Source organism: Haliaeetus albicilla, chromosome 12 (genome assembly GCF_947461875.1).
Source record: "Haliaeetus albicilla chromosome 12, bHalAlb1.1, whole genome shotgun sequence".
Lineage (NCBI taxonomy): Eukaryota > Metazoa > Chordata > Aves > Accipitriformes > Accipitridae > Haliaeetus > Haliaeetus albicilla.
Genome location: NC_091494.1, coordinates 39579267 through 39592105, shown reverse-complemented (window position 1 = coordinate 39592105; position 12839 = coordinate 39579267). Strand labels below are relative to the sequence as shown.

General features: G+C 35.3%; 1 protein-coding gene across 5 annotated transcripts in view; it reads right to left on the bottom strand.

The window, feature by feature from the left end:
- The window catches only part of HELZ (helicase with zinc finger), a 92008-nt gene that overhangs the window by 35173 nt on the left and 43996 nt on the right, over positions 1-12839 (bottom strand). For 3 of the 5 annotated variants that reach the window (XM_069799329.1, XM_069799334.1, XM_069799330.1), the window contains 4 exons: positions 10566-10696; positions 7920-8099; positions 7283-7387; positions 130-308 (listed from right to left, as the gene is read on the bottom strand). In XM_069799329.1, the coding sequence (XP_069655430.1) occupies positions 130-308; positions 7283-7387; positions 7920-8099; positions 10566-10696 (595 nt within the window). The remainder of the gene's footprint in view (positions 1-129; positions 309-7282; positions 7388-7919; positions 8100-10565; positions 10697-12839) is intronic. The other 2 variants (XM_069799332.1, XM_069799333.1) reach the window with 2 other exon arrangements.

Below are 12839 nucleotides of genomic sequence, written 5' to 3'. Positions count from 1 at the left end.
CCATTTTAAGATGATCATTGTTTACTGTTTTTATTTTTTAACAGTTCAAAGAACTGGATAAGGAACTGACACTGGTAAGAGGAAGACAATTCTCAAGCATGGACACTTCTTGTTTAGAAACTGTCCTACCTGGTTCAAGATCCAGTTGACATAGATACTGTGATGTATTTAAAGTAACAACTACTACTCGTTGCTTAAGAATGTCTTCTTTCTGTGGCATCTGAAAGGTGGAATGTGTGCTTGAAATCAAACAGTACTGATGCACAACTGGGTGGACAGTCTTTACCCAGCGATTTCGGAAATATACCCTAGAAAGGAAAAAGGGGGCTTATTTTCTATACAGTTTGAACACAGTGAAAGCCTAATATTTCACATGCTAATATCCTGTTTTCTGGTAAATAAATGTAATTTTCAGGAAGCAAAACATCACAACTATGCAGAATTACATGCCAAAATATGTTAAAATGTCTTGGATTTACCTTCCATTATTTGCTGCAGTGCAATACTACAGACATGAACAGTTACCAAGGATTAATTCACATATGGAAATCTGCAAATTCTTCATATGTTTAAGTACTGCGACCTTCACATCAATGTCTAAGCCATTTTAAACTATCAGTAAAGTCATTTTAAAGAAATAGTTCCTCAGCTGAAAAATAAATATAGCCCATAGTCTTGGAACTGACAGAGCTGCAGTGGTCTGCACATTTCATCAACTGCAGCCATAGGATCTTTAAAAAAAAAATTTCAAAAGACATTAATAAAATCCTGTACTTCCTTTTACACATACTATGTGTCTTCTGAGTTCTAGGATCTAGACAGGAAGTATATTCATCTTTTTATCATGCAGGGCCATAATTATGATACACTGTATAAAAGAATTAGAAAACAGTGCCAAAAAGGATGGCTAGAGTCTAAAAATATCAGGACGTTGTCAGCAAAGTACTGGACTTCAAATATCTTTCCATGACACGTAAGATAATTTTAATCACCATATCATGAGATCAGTGATGAATTTTTCTTAAAAAGTGACGAATTGTTACAGCCACTCTAGCTAAATGGAAGAGGAACAGGGAAGACACAAAGACTATGCCCCAGAAAACAGTATAAATAACTCCACAGAGGTATACAGAAATATAACAAAGCACACCAGCTGAGGATCTGGATAAAGATGTCAAAAGGCTTCTCTATGGGGTGTTCCTCAAAAAATGTAATCCATACCAAGTAAGAACTGTGAATCTAAAGTGGAACCTTTAAACTACAGGAAACTATTGTATAGATATTAATATTTAAAGTTATTTTCACTTATTTCCAAAGCAAATTAAGATGAAATGATTTAAACTAATTTCAGCTCTAAATATGGGACTTAATGCTGTGTGATTTAACTATTATTTATTTTCTCCTGCACCCATGTTACAAATCCCAAATCATTAATAAAGCATTTGGAAGAGTGTAATTATGTACCTAAGTGCAAAACAAGACTGCACTGCCTGGACTTCGGATAGCACATGTCCACTCACATTTGAAAATTACAGCTCAGTTCCATATAACGTGAGAGAAACAATTATTAGGATTACAATAAATTTGGTTTGTGAAAATACAACATCCATTTTGGACAATAAGCACAAAATGAAATGCAGAGAGGTGCAAAGGCACTGCAGTATTCCAAATGGCTTTTAAATTTCACAACACAACCAACCAAAATTGACACTGTGACCACAGGTTACTCCAGTTAAGACCGGGTTCAGTGCAGGAGCAAGCAACACACTCCTGAGTCATTCTCAGAACAAGAACCTTCTAACGTTACCCCAATATATTTATTTCTTATCAGCCATCAAACTGATAAGCTTTATTTCATAAACTGTTATTATATCAATGTACCAACACAAAGTCATGGCCTAATAGCTAAAACAAGGTAGAGCAGGGATTATCTTGCTCCTACTATTTATCCCAGCCATTCAGTCAGATTTCATACGATTCAGTTTCTCAATCTTAACTGAGGGTAATACTTACCTACCATCTCACAGGAGTACTGTGAGGATTAATGAGTTTATTGTGAGTTTATGTTTGTAAAGCACTTTAAGATTCTTAGATGAAAGGTGCTATTGAAATGCAAAATATTATGGTTATTAGTCATTATTATACCATGCACCGTCTTTTATTACAAAAACTCAACTATGTGTGACTCACAGATTGGCTGACAGCATTTCAAACTGCATTGCTGCTTACCCATTAATTTCTTTTATTTTGATGTGAGATCAAAACGGTATCCCAGAGCTATTATTCACCACTGGCATAAAAGCACCTGACAGATGTGACTACTTCGAAAGTGTCGTGATATAAGTAAGCCACACTGAAGGAAGGACTTCTTTCTCAGGTGCAATTTGGGCTAATAAAATCTCCTATAATTTCATTATTAGGTTGAGGGTTTTTTTCTTAAAGTTGGAGGAACCCACTACAAGAATGGGTTTTACCAGCTTAACACAAATCAACGTTTCACTCTGCAGCATACCCTTAACTTCTGATTAAACAAGTGACTAACCTTCTAATCTTAATACCTGCATAAGCAAAGTACCTGAATGCCAGCAGAGTTGGGCAGTTACTAATCAAAATGTTCATCAGTACCTGCAACACATTCTGTTAGTGTGCAGCTACAGGTACAAAGACGAGCAAAAACTGCACCTACAAAACCAAAACCAGCCATAGCTCACATGAAAGTGTATTTTCTCACATCATGTGCCTCACATCAAGACTTTCATTCTGGAGAAATTAAAACATTGAAGACTAAGATCTACCCAAACCACAGGCAGTGAAATTACTAGCAAATACACAGAGAAGCACAACATTGAAATGGAAATCCCAGAAGATTATGGATTAGGGACTCATCTTCTGCAAACAAAAGCACCGAATATATCCACTGTACTTACTAATGCTGAGTTAACATGTACAGAATCTGCATTTTGTGTGAAAATTCATACCACTTTTATTTCTAAATGTGGCATCTGGCTATCTACAACAAAAGCCTTCATTTCTGTGGACCTCTAGCCAATAAGCCAAAGAATGGAACTGTCAGCTAACCTATGTTTCCATCAATTTTCCAGCCATTACGTCAAAAAAGAAATTTGCCCGAATATTTCTATTAAATGTTAGTCAAACTGTGTATTTCCTAATCTTTCATGTTTTGCTTCCATTGATAAAGTTCCATCAAAGTATCCATTTGTACAATAGGCTATTTGCAAAAGTAGTGAATTTCTATCAGTAATTAAGATTCACAATCATTTTCTTGTTCATGTTTCAGGCTGGGATAGCTCCTAAATTACTTAAAATACACTTTCTAAAAGTTAATAAAAGGGGACTCTAGAGTCAGAACCTCTGAGGGAGGCTAAACAGAGTTTCATTTGCACTCCTGTCCTACAAAAGTGACTTCCACTTCTCATGACTCCTTACAACAGAGTGAATGGGGACTAAATTTAAGTTCTTCAAAACTTCTTTTCCCTGTTCTGAACTGGAAAACACTAACTCCTCCCAGTTCTTGATAAAAAGGCCAGGATTCTCCCCTGAGGCTGTGCACCAAAGAACTCTTCGATAAACTCCAATCCCAGCTCCTCAGATTTTGTGCAGTTATTTCTCACCTGAAATCCCTCAAGCAAAAAGAATACAGAAGCTTAGAGGAAAAAAGAATCCAGCAGTCTTATTTCATGCCTCTGTTAAAAGACCATAAAAAAAAAACCAAACCCAAAACTAAGTAGTCCCAAGAAGCCTAAAGAAAACTTTAAAAGCACCTGATTTCCCTCTTCCATTTCTTCTGATCCACCTCCAAAGAGAGGCTCATTCTCACAAACAAGCATGTTCCTTGGGATGCAGAAAGCACGTGAAGAATCTTTCTTACAACCTGAAAGTTAGCTTTTTTAATCAATCTTCCTTTGAGGATGGCATAAGATAGAAGCTAGAGTTTAAAAAAAAACGGGGGGGGGGGGGGGGGGGGGGCAGCAGGCGGGGGTTGGCTAAAGAGGCATTTATTTTATAAACTAACATTTGATAATATAACTTAATACCATTTTCAGTACAAGAACTTTACTCCAGGCAATTTGGAAAAAAGGGCAATGGTCCTTTAAAACCTGTTGGGGTTTTGGTTTGGGTTTTCTTAATTCAAACTCTAGTTTGCTCTGAATGATTTAATTCTTACAGTCTGGGTATCTCCTGAAACTAGCAGCCGCGTACTAATGCTATCTGGTTTCAGGCCACATGCAGTACTTACACATGTATGTTACAATCAAAATATTTTTAAAGTGAACTGGAGAGGTTTCAGCTGAGATATATTAAACAGAATCAACTTATTTTCTGAACTGATAGTCAGCAATAACATGTTTAGGAATAAAGGAAGATAAAAATATTAAAAATACAGATAAAAGTAGTAACAACCTCCTTCCTTTTCCCCTAATATTACATACAAACCCAGCGTATGGATACAGCTAAATTTGAAAAATGCAAGTAAAATAATAGTAATAAACAGTAGATAACTCAACCACTGCATGCCCAGAAACATACACAGAAACTGCTGCTATCTGCTTCCTAGGTCTTGACTGGAGTTTTTAGGGGACAGTGATAATCTGAAGTATATAGCTACAGTGCCTGCACCTCAGCAGCCTACCTCCTGAATACTCTAGCAGTTGATGGAGAGAGAAGCACATCCACAGAGTAAAAGGGTATACAAATTAGGAGCCAATTACTACCTCTTACAGCTCTGACTCACCGCCTAAAGGTGCCTGCTTCTCCACACTTAAAACCAAGTGTCTTAGCAGCTAACAGAAGCACCTAATCGAAGGCTCTTTCCTCCTAACTGTAGGTTAGGATTGGGGTTTTTTCTTTCAGAAACACTTCTGCATTAGTTTACGTAAGTACAACAAAATTGTTTCAGTGTCAAGTTTCTTCGGTAAGAGTCAGGTTTTGGAATGTGCCTCTAATACAGCTGAATCATCTAATCAAACCCAGGGGCATTTTTTTTTCCTCTGTACGAATTTGTTTATGGGCATCGGGACTGTGAGAATTTGGCCTTCAGGCTTCATCGGTTATTTTATTTAGGTGCAGAACTTAGACTCAACATAAATTCTCAGTGTTCGTTCTGACTTTGCATTTTCCAAAGGGCATAGAAAGTTATTTTGTTAGGAAAAAATATGAATTTATAACATGATATTTAAACAAAAAACCTCAAACTCTAGGCTTCAAACTTTTATGTCGCATCACCGACAGGATAATTTATTTAGTGTACATTTTACCCACAGAAATTTACAGAAATGTTTACACAGTTCTCAGTACTCAAACAATGTTAAATAGTTAAGCTTTCTTTCTTTAAAAACAACATAAATATTATGGTGCTCCCCACTAAGCTATGGAAACACTTTTAGCAAGGATACTATTCAGCCAACTCCTCACTTGTAGAGTAAATAAGGAAAAAAATCTAAAGCAAACTGTTCAGCCATTTAGAAACACATCAAACTCTGCAAGTAGCACATCCAGCTTTGATAATTAACTGCTTCTACTCCACTTGATGTTTCCTTTAAACTATTGCAAGAGGCTCAGAGCGCACTGTTTAAACTAACACCAATGATTTTAATTTGGAAATATATCTTGACAAGAGTCAGTAAGAAAGGTAACAGATCCATAACTAATTTCATGCTATTAGTCTCACATAGCTCTAACTTTCGACTCAGATAAATTGACCCTTTAACGCCTGCCAGATCAGGTCAACACACAGTTGGCTTTCAAACAACATATGCTTCTCAATTATATGTAATATATTTTTATTTGAAAACATATATACTTGTGGATCCATAAATATATATACACAATTCCAGAGGTGCCTCCATTTTCTAAAGCTTTTACTTTTTATAGCACTATCGTGACTATTTCAACAATATCATACAATCTACAGCAGCACTTTCTGAAGGCTTCATAACAAATACTATGACAATTATACTTAAATTCAAACATTCAGTGACTTTTAAATTATGTGCTGTAATTTTCTTGGCAAATATGTATATATATTTTAACCGTAAGAAAAATACCACTTTTGTTTATGTATGTTTTTCGTAAGTATTTCTGAGACTGGACTATATAGTTGAATACAGCATGTAAAAGAAGGTAGCAAAAGCCTGGCAACCACAATAAAACGGTATTTAACTCCTTGCTCTGTTAAATCACACTTCAATATTCCTGAAAGTGTCAATTACACAGATTTTTTCCCACTACAAAATTAAGACACTATAATGTTTTTCATCACAAAGTGCTTTACAAATCACCTTAAGACAATCTGTGTTAAAATACAACCAGATCAAAGGTAACTTTTCAAAAATAAGCTGCCTTCTTTTCCTTGGCCAGATCCTCAGTGTCTGTAAAATGTCACATGGCAACTAAAGCCAGCAAACCTAAGAGAATTTACACCTGTTCTAAATCTACCCGTTTCACATAACTTCACTGGCTTTACTGACGTTGTATAAAATAAAAGTCCAGAATGGCTTTTAATAACTAGCAAGTAAACATACAGAGTCGTTTTCTTAATAATATAATAAAAACTCACACACTGGCATTCAGAAAATGATGCCCAGAATTTAAAACATATATACCAAGCTAGCAGTATACAGTATATATTGTGATTATTGTGCAAAATATTCCCAGGAGCAGGTTTCTGCCCTCCTTAACTATTTCTATGCAAGTTTACCCTCCTTGCTCAAAGTTTCCACCTCTTCTTCATTTTGTTCCTGAACTAATTTCCCCAAAATATCACGGTAAGTAGATTTAACCACATACACAGTGACTTCAAACTGGCTTATCAGAAGAGGCCAAACTACTTTCACATGATTCTCTAAATACGTAGCTCCTATGACATCAAAATTTTTCTTCAAAAAGCCAGGTGGGTAGCCCCAGTTTCCAAATTATCATTGTAAGTGTGAGTCAAAATTTTCTGGAATTAAAATACAATTAAAGTCCATTTTATTTTATCATAGTAGCTTTTAGAGGAGCATATCAAAAGTTTGCTCATTAGGAAAGACACATTTATCAATAGAATAATAAAAGCTTAAAAAAGGATGTCTTTATTTTTATTTAACAAATGACCCAAAATTATGTTGACAAAGTTTCATGTTCCTTTTAGTCTATGTTTTTAAAAGCACTGCTGGTAACGCCAATATGCTTTTATGTTTTAAAAGTTCTTTAACCTTTTTTTATAGACACCTTTTCTTAAGAATAGTATTTTATAGATACATAATAAGCCTTAAAAAAATACCTGAGAGGTCTTGCCTGGGGATTGCCTGCTTCTACATATGGATGTAAATAATCCTTTATGTAGAGATCAGCAGCACTATTAGAATGGGTGCAAATGAGAATCCTGCTGGAATAAATGGTGCAAATAAAAAAGCAATGAAGAAACAGAAAACAATTCAAAGCAGTAGAATACAAAAAAAAGGAAACAGTGGCCATCTTCCTGCACATTTGTCTTAATGAAACTAGTCACTAACCTACTGTAGCTTGCATGATTCAGCCCTTTAACTCAAATCCTTCAGTTATGAAAAGATTTAAAGTTCAAACAGTTTTTCAATAATTATTTTGTGATTATTAATCTAGACTTGATTTTAAGTAAGGAACAGCTTTTATTATCTAGCATACTGCAAAATTTTCCAAGTCGAGCACATCACAGTCATTCTACATATTGTCAATTTTAATTAGTTCTGTTCTAAATGGAAAATACAGGCTAAGACTATAAAATTACTTTATCATTCGAAACAATGACGGATGGCTTGGGTTTTGTTTGTTTTTAAGCTGGATGGAAATTCTATATTTCTACCTTTCACTTGAATTCAAGTAAAAAAATTACATCTTCTCTGCTAATCAAGTATCGCTCTATATTTAGTGCCCCATCTCACCTAGTATCCTGTTGTTGGAGTATGTGCTTGACTGCCTGAGCCAGAGTGAACGTTTTTCCTGTCCCATAGGGACCGATGATAAGAACAGGAGGCAGTTGTATTGAAAGTGGAGTAGTGATAGCCAGAACAGCCTCCTTCTGCTTAGCATTTAGTCGAGGGTCCAACTGCTCATCCCATTGTCTGTACAAAAGGAGGCAACAGAGTTTAAAAACAGAAGCTGTGACAATCCACTGTCAGTCAGAAATGAAATGAGCTAAGATTTCAAAAACTTTAAAGAAATTAAAGAGCCTATATGATACTGTATTGATTGTATCATTCTGATGCACACTGAAACAAATCAACAAGTCTAGCAAAACAATCACATGCTTTAAATCTCAAAAAAAATTGTTTTTGCAATAAATCAGTTGGTTTGGATTTTGTTGGGGTTTTTTTTTTTTCAGAAGGAATCTAACTATCTCTCAATTACATTATCTCACCTAACAATCATTAACCTGCATAGTACACATTTTTTAAAAAGTATATGCTGCACCATCATCTGATAACAAAAGCAAGTAGACAATGATTTTCTACTATTACTATGCAAAATGTAACACTGGTTATGTTTCTTCCCTGCCATATTTACATTGTCAACTTCAAAAGTCAACAGTTATAAAACCCCAAGGTTTGGTAAAAGTTATCTACTAAGAAATTAAAAAATAATTAAAAAACTAATGGCTACTGATTAACTACAAACTTCCCCTTACTTTTTTTTTTTTTTTTTGAGATCATTAAGGCACATACCTCTAATGGGAAAGCAGTCCAAAAAAAAAGGATTTTTGCTGTAACCAACTAGTGATACCAGCATTACGAGGAAGATGCTTTCAGAAAATTCCAATGAGCACAGGTTTTTTTTTAATATTCCCACTGACAGATTTAAAAGTAGACATGCATAGTAAAAAACACCTGTCACTGCTGCACATATGGCCATACTTTAGTAATGTGATCTGCTTTGGTACAAGCACTATGCTGCTTACAGACTGGGAAAGTTTCTATTCAGTAGTAGCTAGCAACAGGGAGTAACATCAAGAGGGAATTGACTGAATTCCTAACTTCTAAGGTAGCTATGAACAACAAGCTGGCAGGAGACTAAGAAATACTGTAATAGGGACATAAAACAAAAATAGAAGAAAAACAGAGACAAAGACAGTTTTGAGTCAGTCAGAAGTACTGATTCTCAAGGCAGGGCAAACCAAGCCACCAGATGGAAAAAAACATGCTTATTACACTGACTTAATCTGAACTACAACCATTATATATATCATTTATGTATATAAAAAATAGAAAACATTATACAAATACAATTTTATCAACTACAACCGATGTGTAAATTTCTGTAAATATAAATTTCTTGACAGAAAACAGAGAAGATAAATTTCTAGCTTACTTGACTTACCTTCTTTTTACTGAAATCACTGCTTACTTCCAAACTATTCTTAAACACTATTTCCTTGTAAGATTCACTCAAAACTTAGTTAAGTCAGTGAACAGATTGTCCTTGACCTCCATTAGCTTCGTAGTATAACTCTATGTAAGACCTGTTCCCTCCTTTCTGGCCATACTGTCAAAGCTTTGATGCACGCAGCAATCATCCTCACCCAGAACACCGCTCCCACCCTTCTATCATTTCTGTTCTTCCGACACTTCCAAAGACAAACTAAAATTTTTCCAGTAATTTTTGTCTTATGTTATCTTGCTGTCTCAGCTTTCTGGCCAGATCACTTTCCTTTTAATCCTTGAGCTATCTTCTGATTTGTACTGCATCAAAATCGCACTCTTAATTCTCACCTTCAAGACACCACACATGCTGTACAGGCTATCAGTTCCACATACCTCTCATTTCCCTGGTTTCTAAGTACAGAAACCTCATGCCTCTTTTATCCTTCCCTATGCAGCAAGAATACTGACCATATTCCCTGAGCAACACAGCCCCCCCATTTCTCTTCCATAAGTTTCCTCTTCGAGACAAACTATTTTCACTGCATCACTGCATCAGCCTTAAGTTTCTTTAAAAGTATTTATATGACATAGGGGCTTATAATTTCATAAAGGAAACTCTAAGATATGTATACAAAGAATCTCAGGACTGCTTGCAAGTGCAACGCTGGTCCTTCTAAGACTCGTTCCCATGCCTTTCTTAGTCATCCCCCTCAGTGATATGTCCAAACTTGGGCTCATTGCATCAAACTCAAAAAGTACTAATGGATCAATTCTTGCAAATAGGAGTCTGCATGCTTGAGATCCTGCACAGCAAACTCCTTGTAACTGGTATTTACATTCCCATAAAGTATCATGCATATTTTCAGTGAAGAACAGCAGAACAGGAAATAACAATAGCAGATTTGTTTTCTACAGCTACAATACAACTGCAATGCCTACAAAACTACAGCTCAACCACAGGGAAAACCAATCAACAGATTCCAGTCCTCAGAGGATCGCTTTTCTTGTTTTATTTAGAACAGTTTCACTCCCATCTCTGAACCATCTTCACCATTAATGAAGAGCAAGGCATGCTTCCTGTTCTACGGCAGATTTCAGCCATCTGTTATGAGAAATTCAGTACTGCATTACCACACAATCTTTGATATTAAAGTGTTTGCATTTTTGTACCTGTTGGGACTCCAGGGTATGGTGGGAGTCATGCTGACATCTGGAAACAAAATACTGTTGTCCTTAATCCTGTCCAAGGCATAATGCATTTCACAGAGGGGTAAGCGATTTAACTGAAACTGAAGTTCCACCTGCAGCACAAAATGAATGAATAAACGAAGAGGTTAAACAAAAATGATTAATTTAGAAAACACTTCATAGACTTTGCTGTATATGATACTTCTTTTATCTTCCTGCAAACTACTGACTCTCAGAAGAAAGCAAACATCATTCAATCAAAAGATTTGCAATAAAATTCACTTGCTCCTTTTTTTTTTGTTTTGAAGCAAAGACAAATACAGCATTTTCTCTAATGTAATTTTGTTGTTTGACTTTTAAGATTAGATTCCACTGTAGTTTCAGAAAAAATTAAAGGGAAAATATTATTGGAATTATTTTTTTAATACAAAAAATAATCCTGGAAAATATTATTGTCCTAATACATTGTTTTTACAAATATAAGCTTCCATCCCTTATTGTAAGGGCAACCTCAAAAAAGTGACAGGCCAGAAATTTTTACAGATCAACAGATGACATAAATCATATGTGTGACCAGCAGAGATAAACCCCAAACATAATTTATTTCTAGTCAAACATTCAGGAATAATATAACTTGTCATTTATGTTCAATAATTAGGACTCTCCAAAAGTTAATTTCTAAGTATTAGTTGCTTATCAATACATTAATTTTTTTGTTCTCTCAATTACTTATGTTTTAATGCTAGTAAATAAAAGATAACGTCAACAAAATTCTGGTACAAAGCCAGAAACAACATGCAGAGCACGTTAACATCCCTGATTAAATTCAGAACTGAACAATGGATAGTGAAATCAGTTTATACGTACATATACTAAAAGAGCAAAGAGAAAAATACATTCTGAATTTGAACACAGGATAAAAGCAGCTCCTGGGGAAACAATTCATAAAAACAGTTCACTCGGATTATCATTTACAAGTATTTAAATTTGAAAATATTAATCTCCCCAAAAACAAATGAATCTGATCAGAGCATTGTGCCAAAGAACTACATGTTAACAACTAACACAGAAGCCTTTATACAAAATTTGTCACAGATTTGCACTAATATAAAACAGCATAAAAAACCCAAAAGCTGCTGAAGAACTCCAAGTGCCCAACGTACATTTTTAGGTTTTTTTCAAAGCATTGCTATCTATCTCTAAATATTTATGTAATTACTGTGCTACAACTCTAATGAGCATTTGTGATTAAGTAAGAGTAAATAAGTACCTTTCTGAGATTTACCATGAACTGTGAGCACGCTTACAAACAGCCAGCTAAATTAATTGCAATCTGTCTAGAAAAGTACCCTTCATTTACCTGGAAAGCATACCAGTAATATTTAAAATTTCTATGATCATCTTTACTGATAGCTGTCACAACCACCTTACAGAAGCTGGTTCTGTACTACCAATTAACAGATGAGAAAGATACAGAGTAAAGACGAGCTGAAGCTGGTACATCAGCCCCATCACACCACTGAAGAGACAGGGCAAACCTGTGGTCAAGCACCCCATGTCATCCCAGAGAAACACCACGGAGGAGACAGTCATTCTAAATGTACCCCCATGCCCAAAGCAAAAATCTCAGATCTATTAATCTTCTCCTCTAGCACTCATTGATTCTCTATTAGTCAGTCCGTTATTACTTAATCACTAATCTCATGATAATTATTGCTACCAACCAGAAAGCTCAACAAACACAAAGCAATACGAGAATATATTTTTGTAATTATCTTTTCTGACAACTTATATAAAGACTTTAAAAAGTCCCTGTCAGCTAAAATAAGTTTTCCTTACATACTACAAACAAAAACCAATTTGTTGTATTAAAGGTTCCTGTGGTTATCAAAATAAGACAGCAAACTTGGGGGAAAAAAGAAGGAAAAAAAGAGTAGAAAGCAGACAATCACTTCTCTAAACACAACAGGCCTCAAAGCCATACAAACTTCTCTCATGAACCTTCTCCTATGGCAGAGAATTCCTCCTGTGGAGGAATAATTCAGCCTTCTAGATTTAACTCCTTGTTGGACCTGACACTCCTTTATCTGCCTACAAAGTCACTTCCTACCACAGGGATCACACCTGTAAAAACCGTCTTGTGCACCAGTAATGTTTACTACTTGAAGATCATCTCCTTCAAAAGGATTTGCAAAACACAGCTCTTAGCATTTCCTTTTCTTTAGTATATTTAAATATTAAACTGTTCATATTATT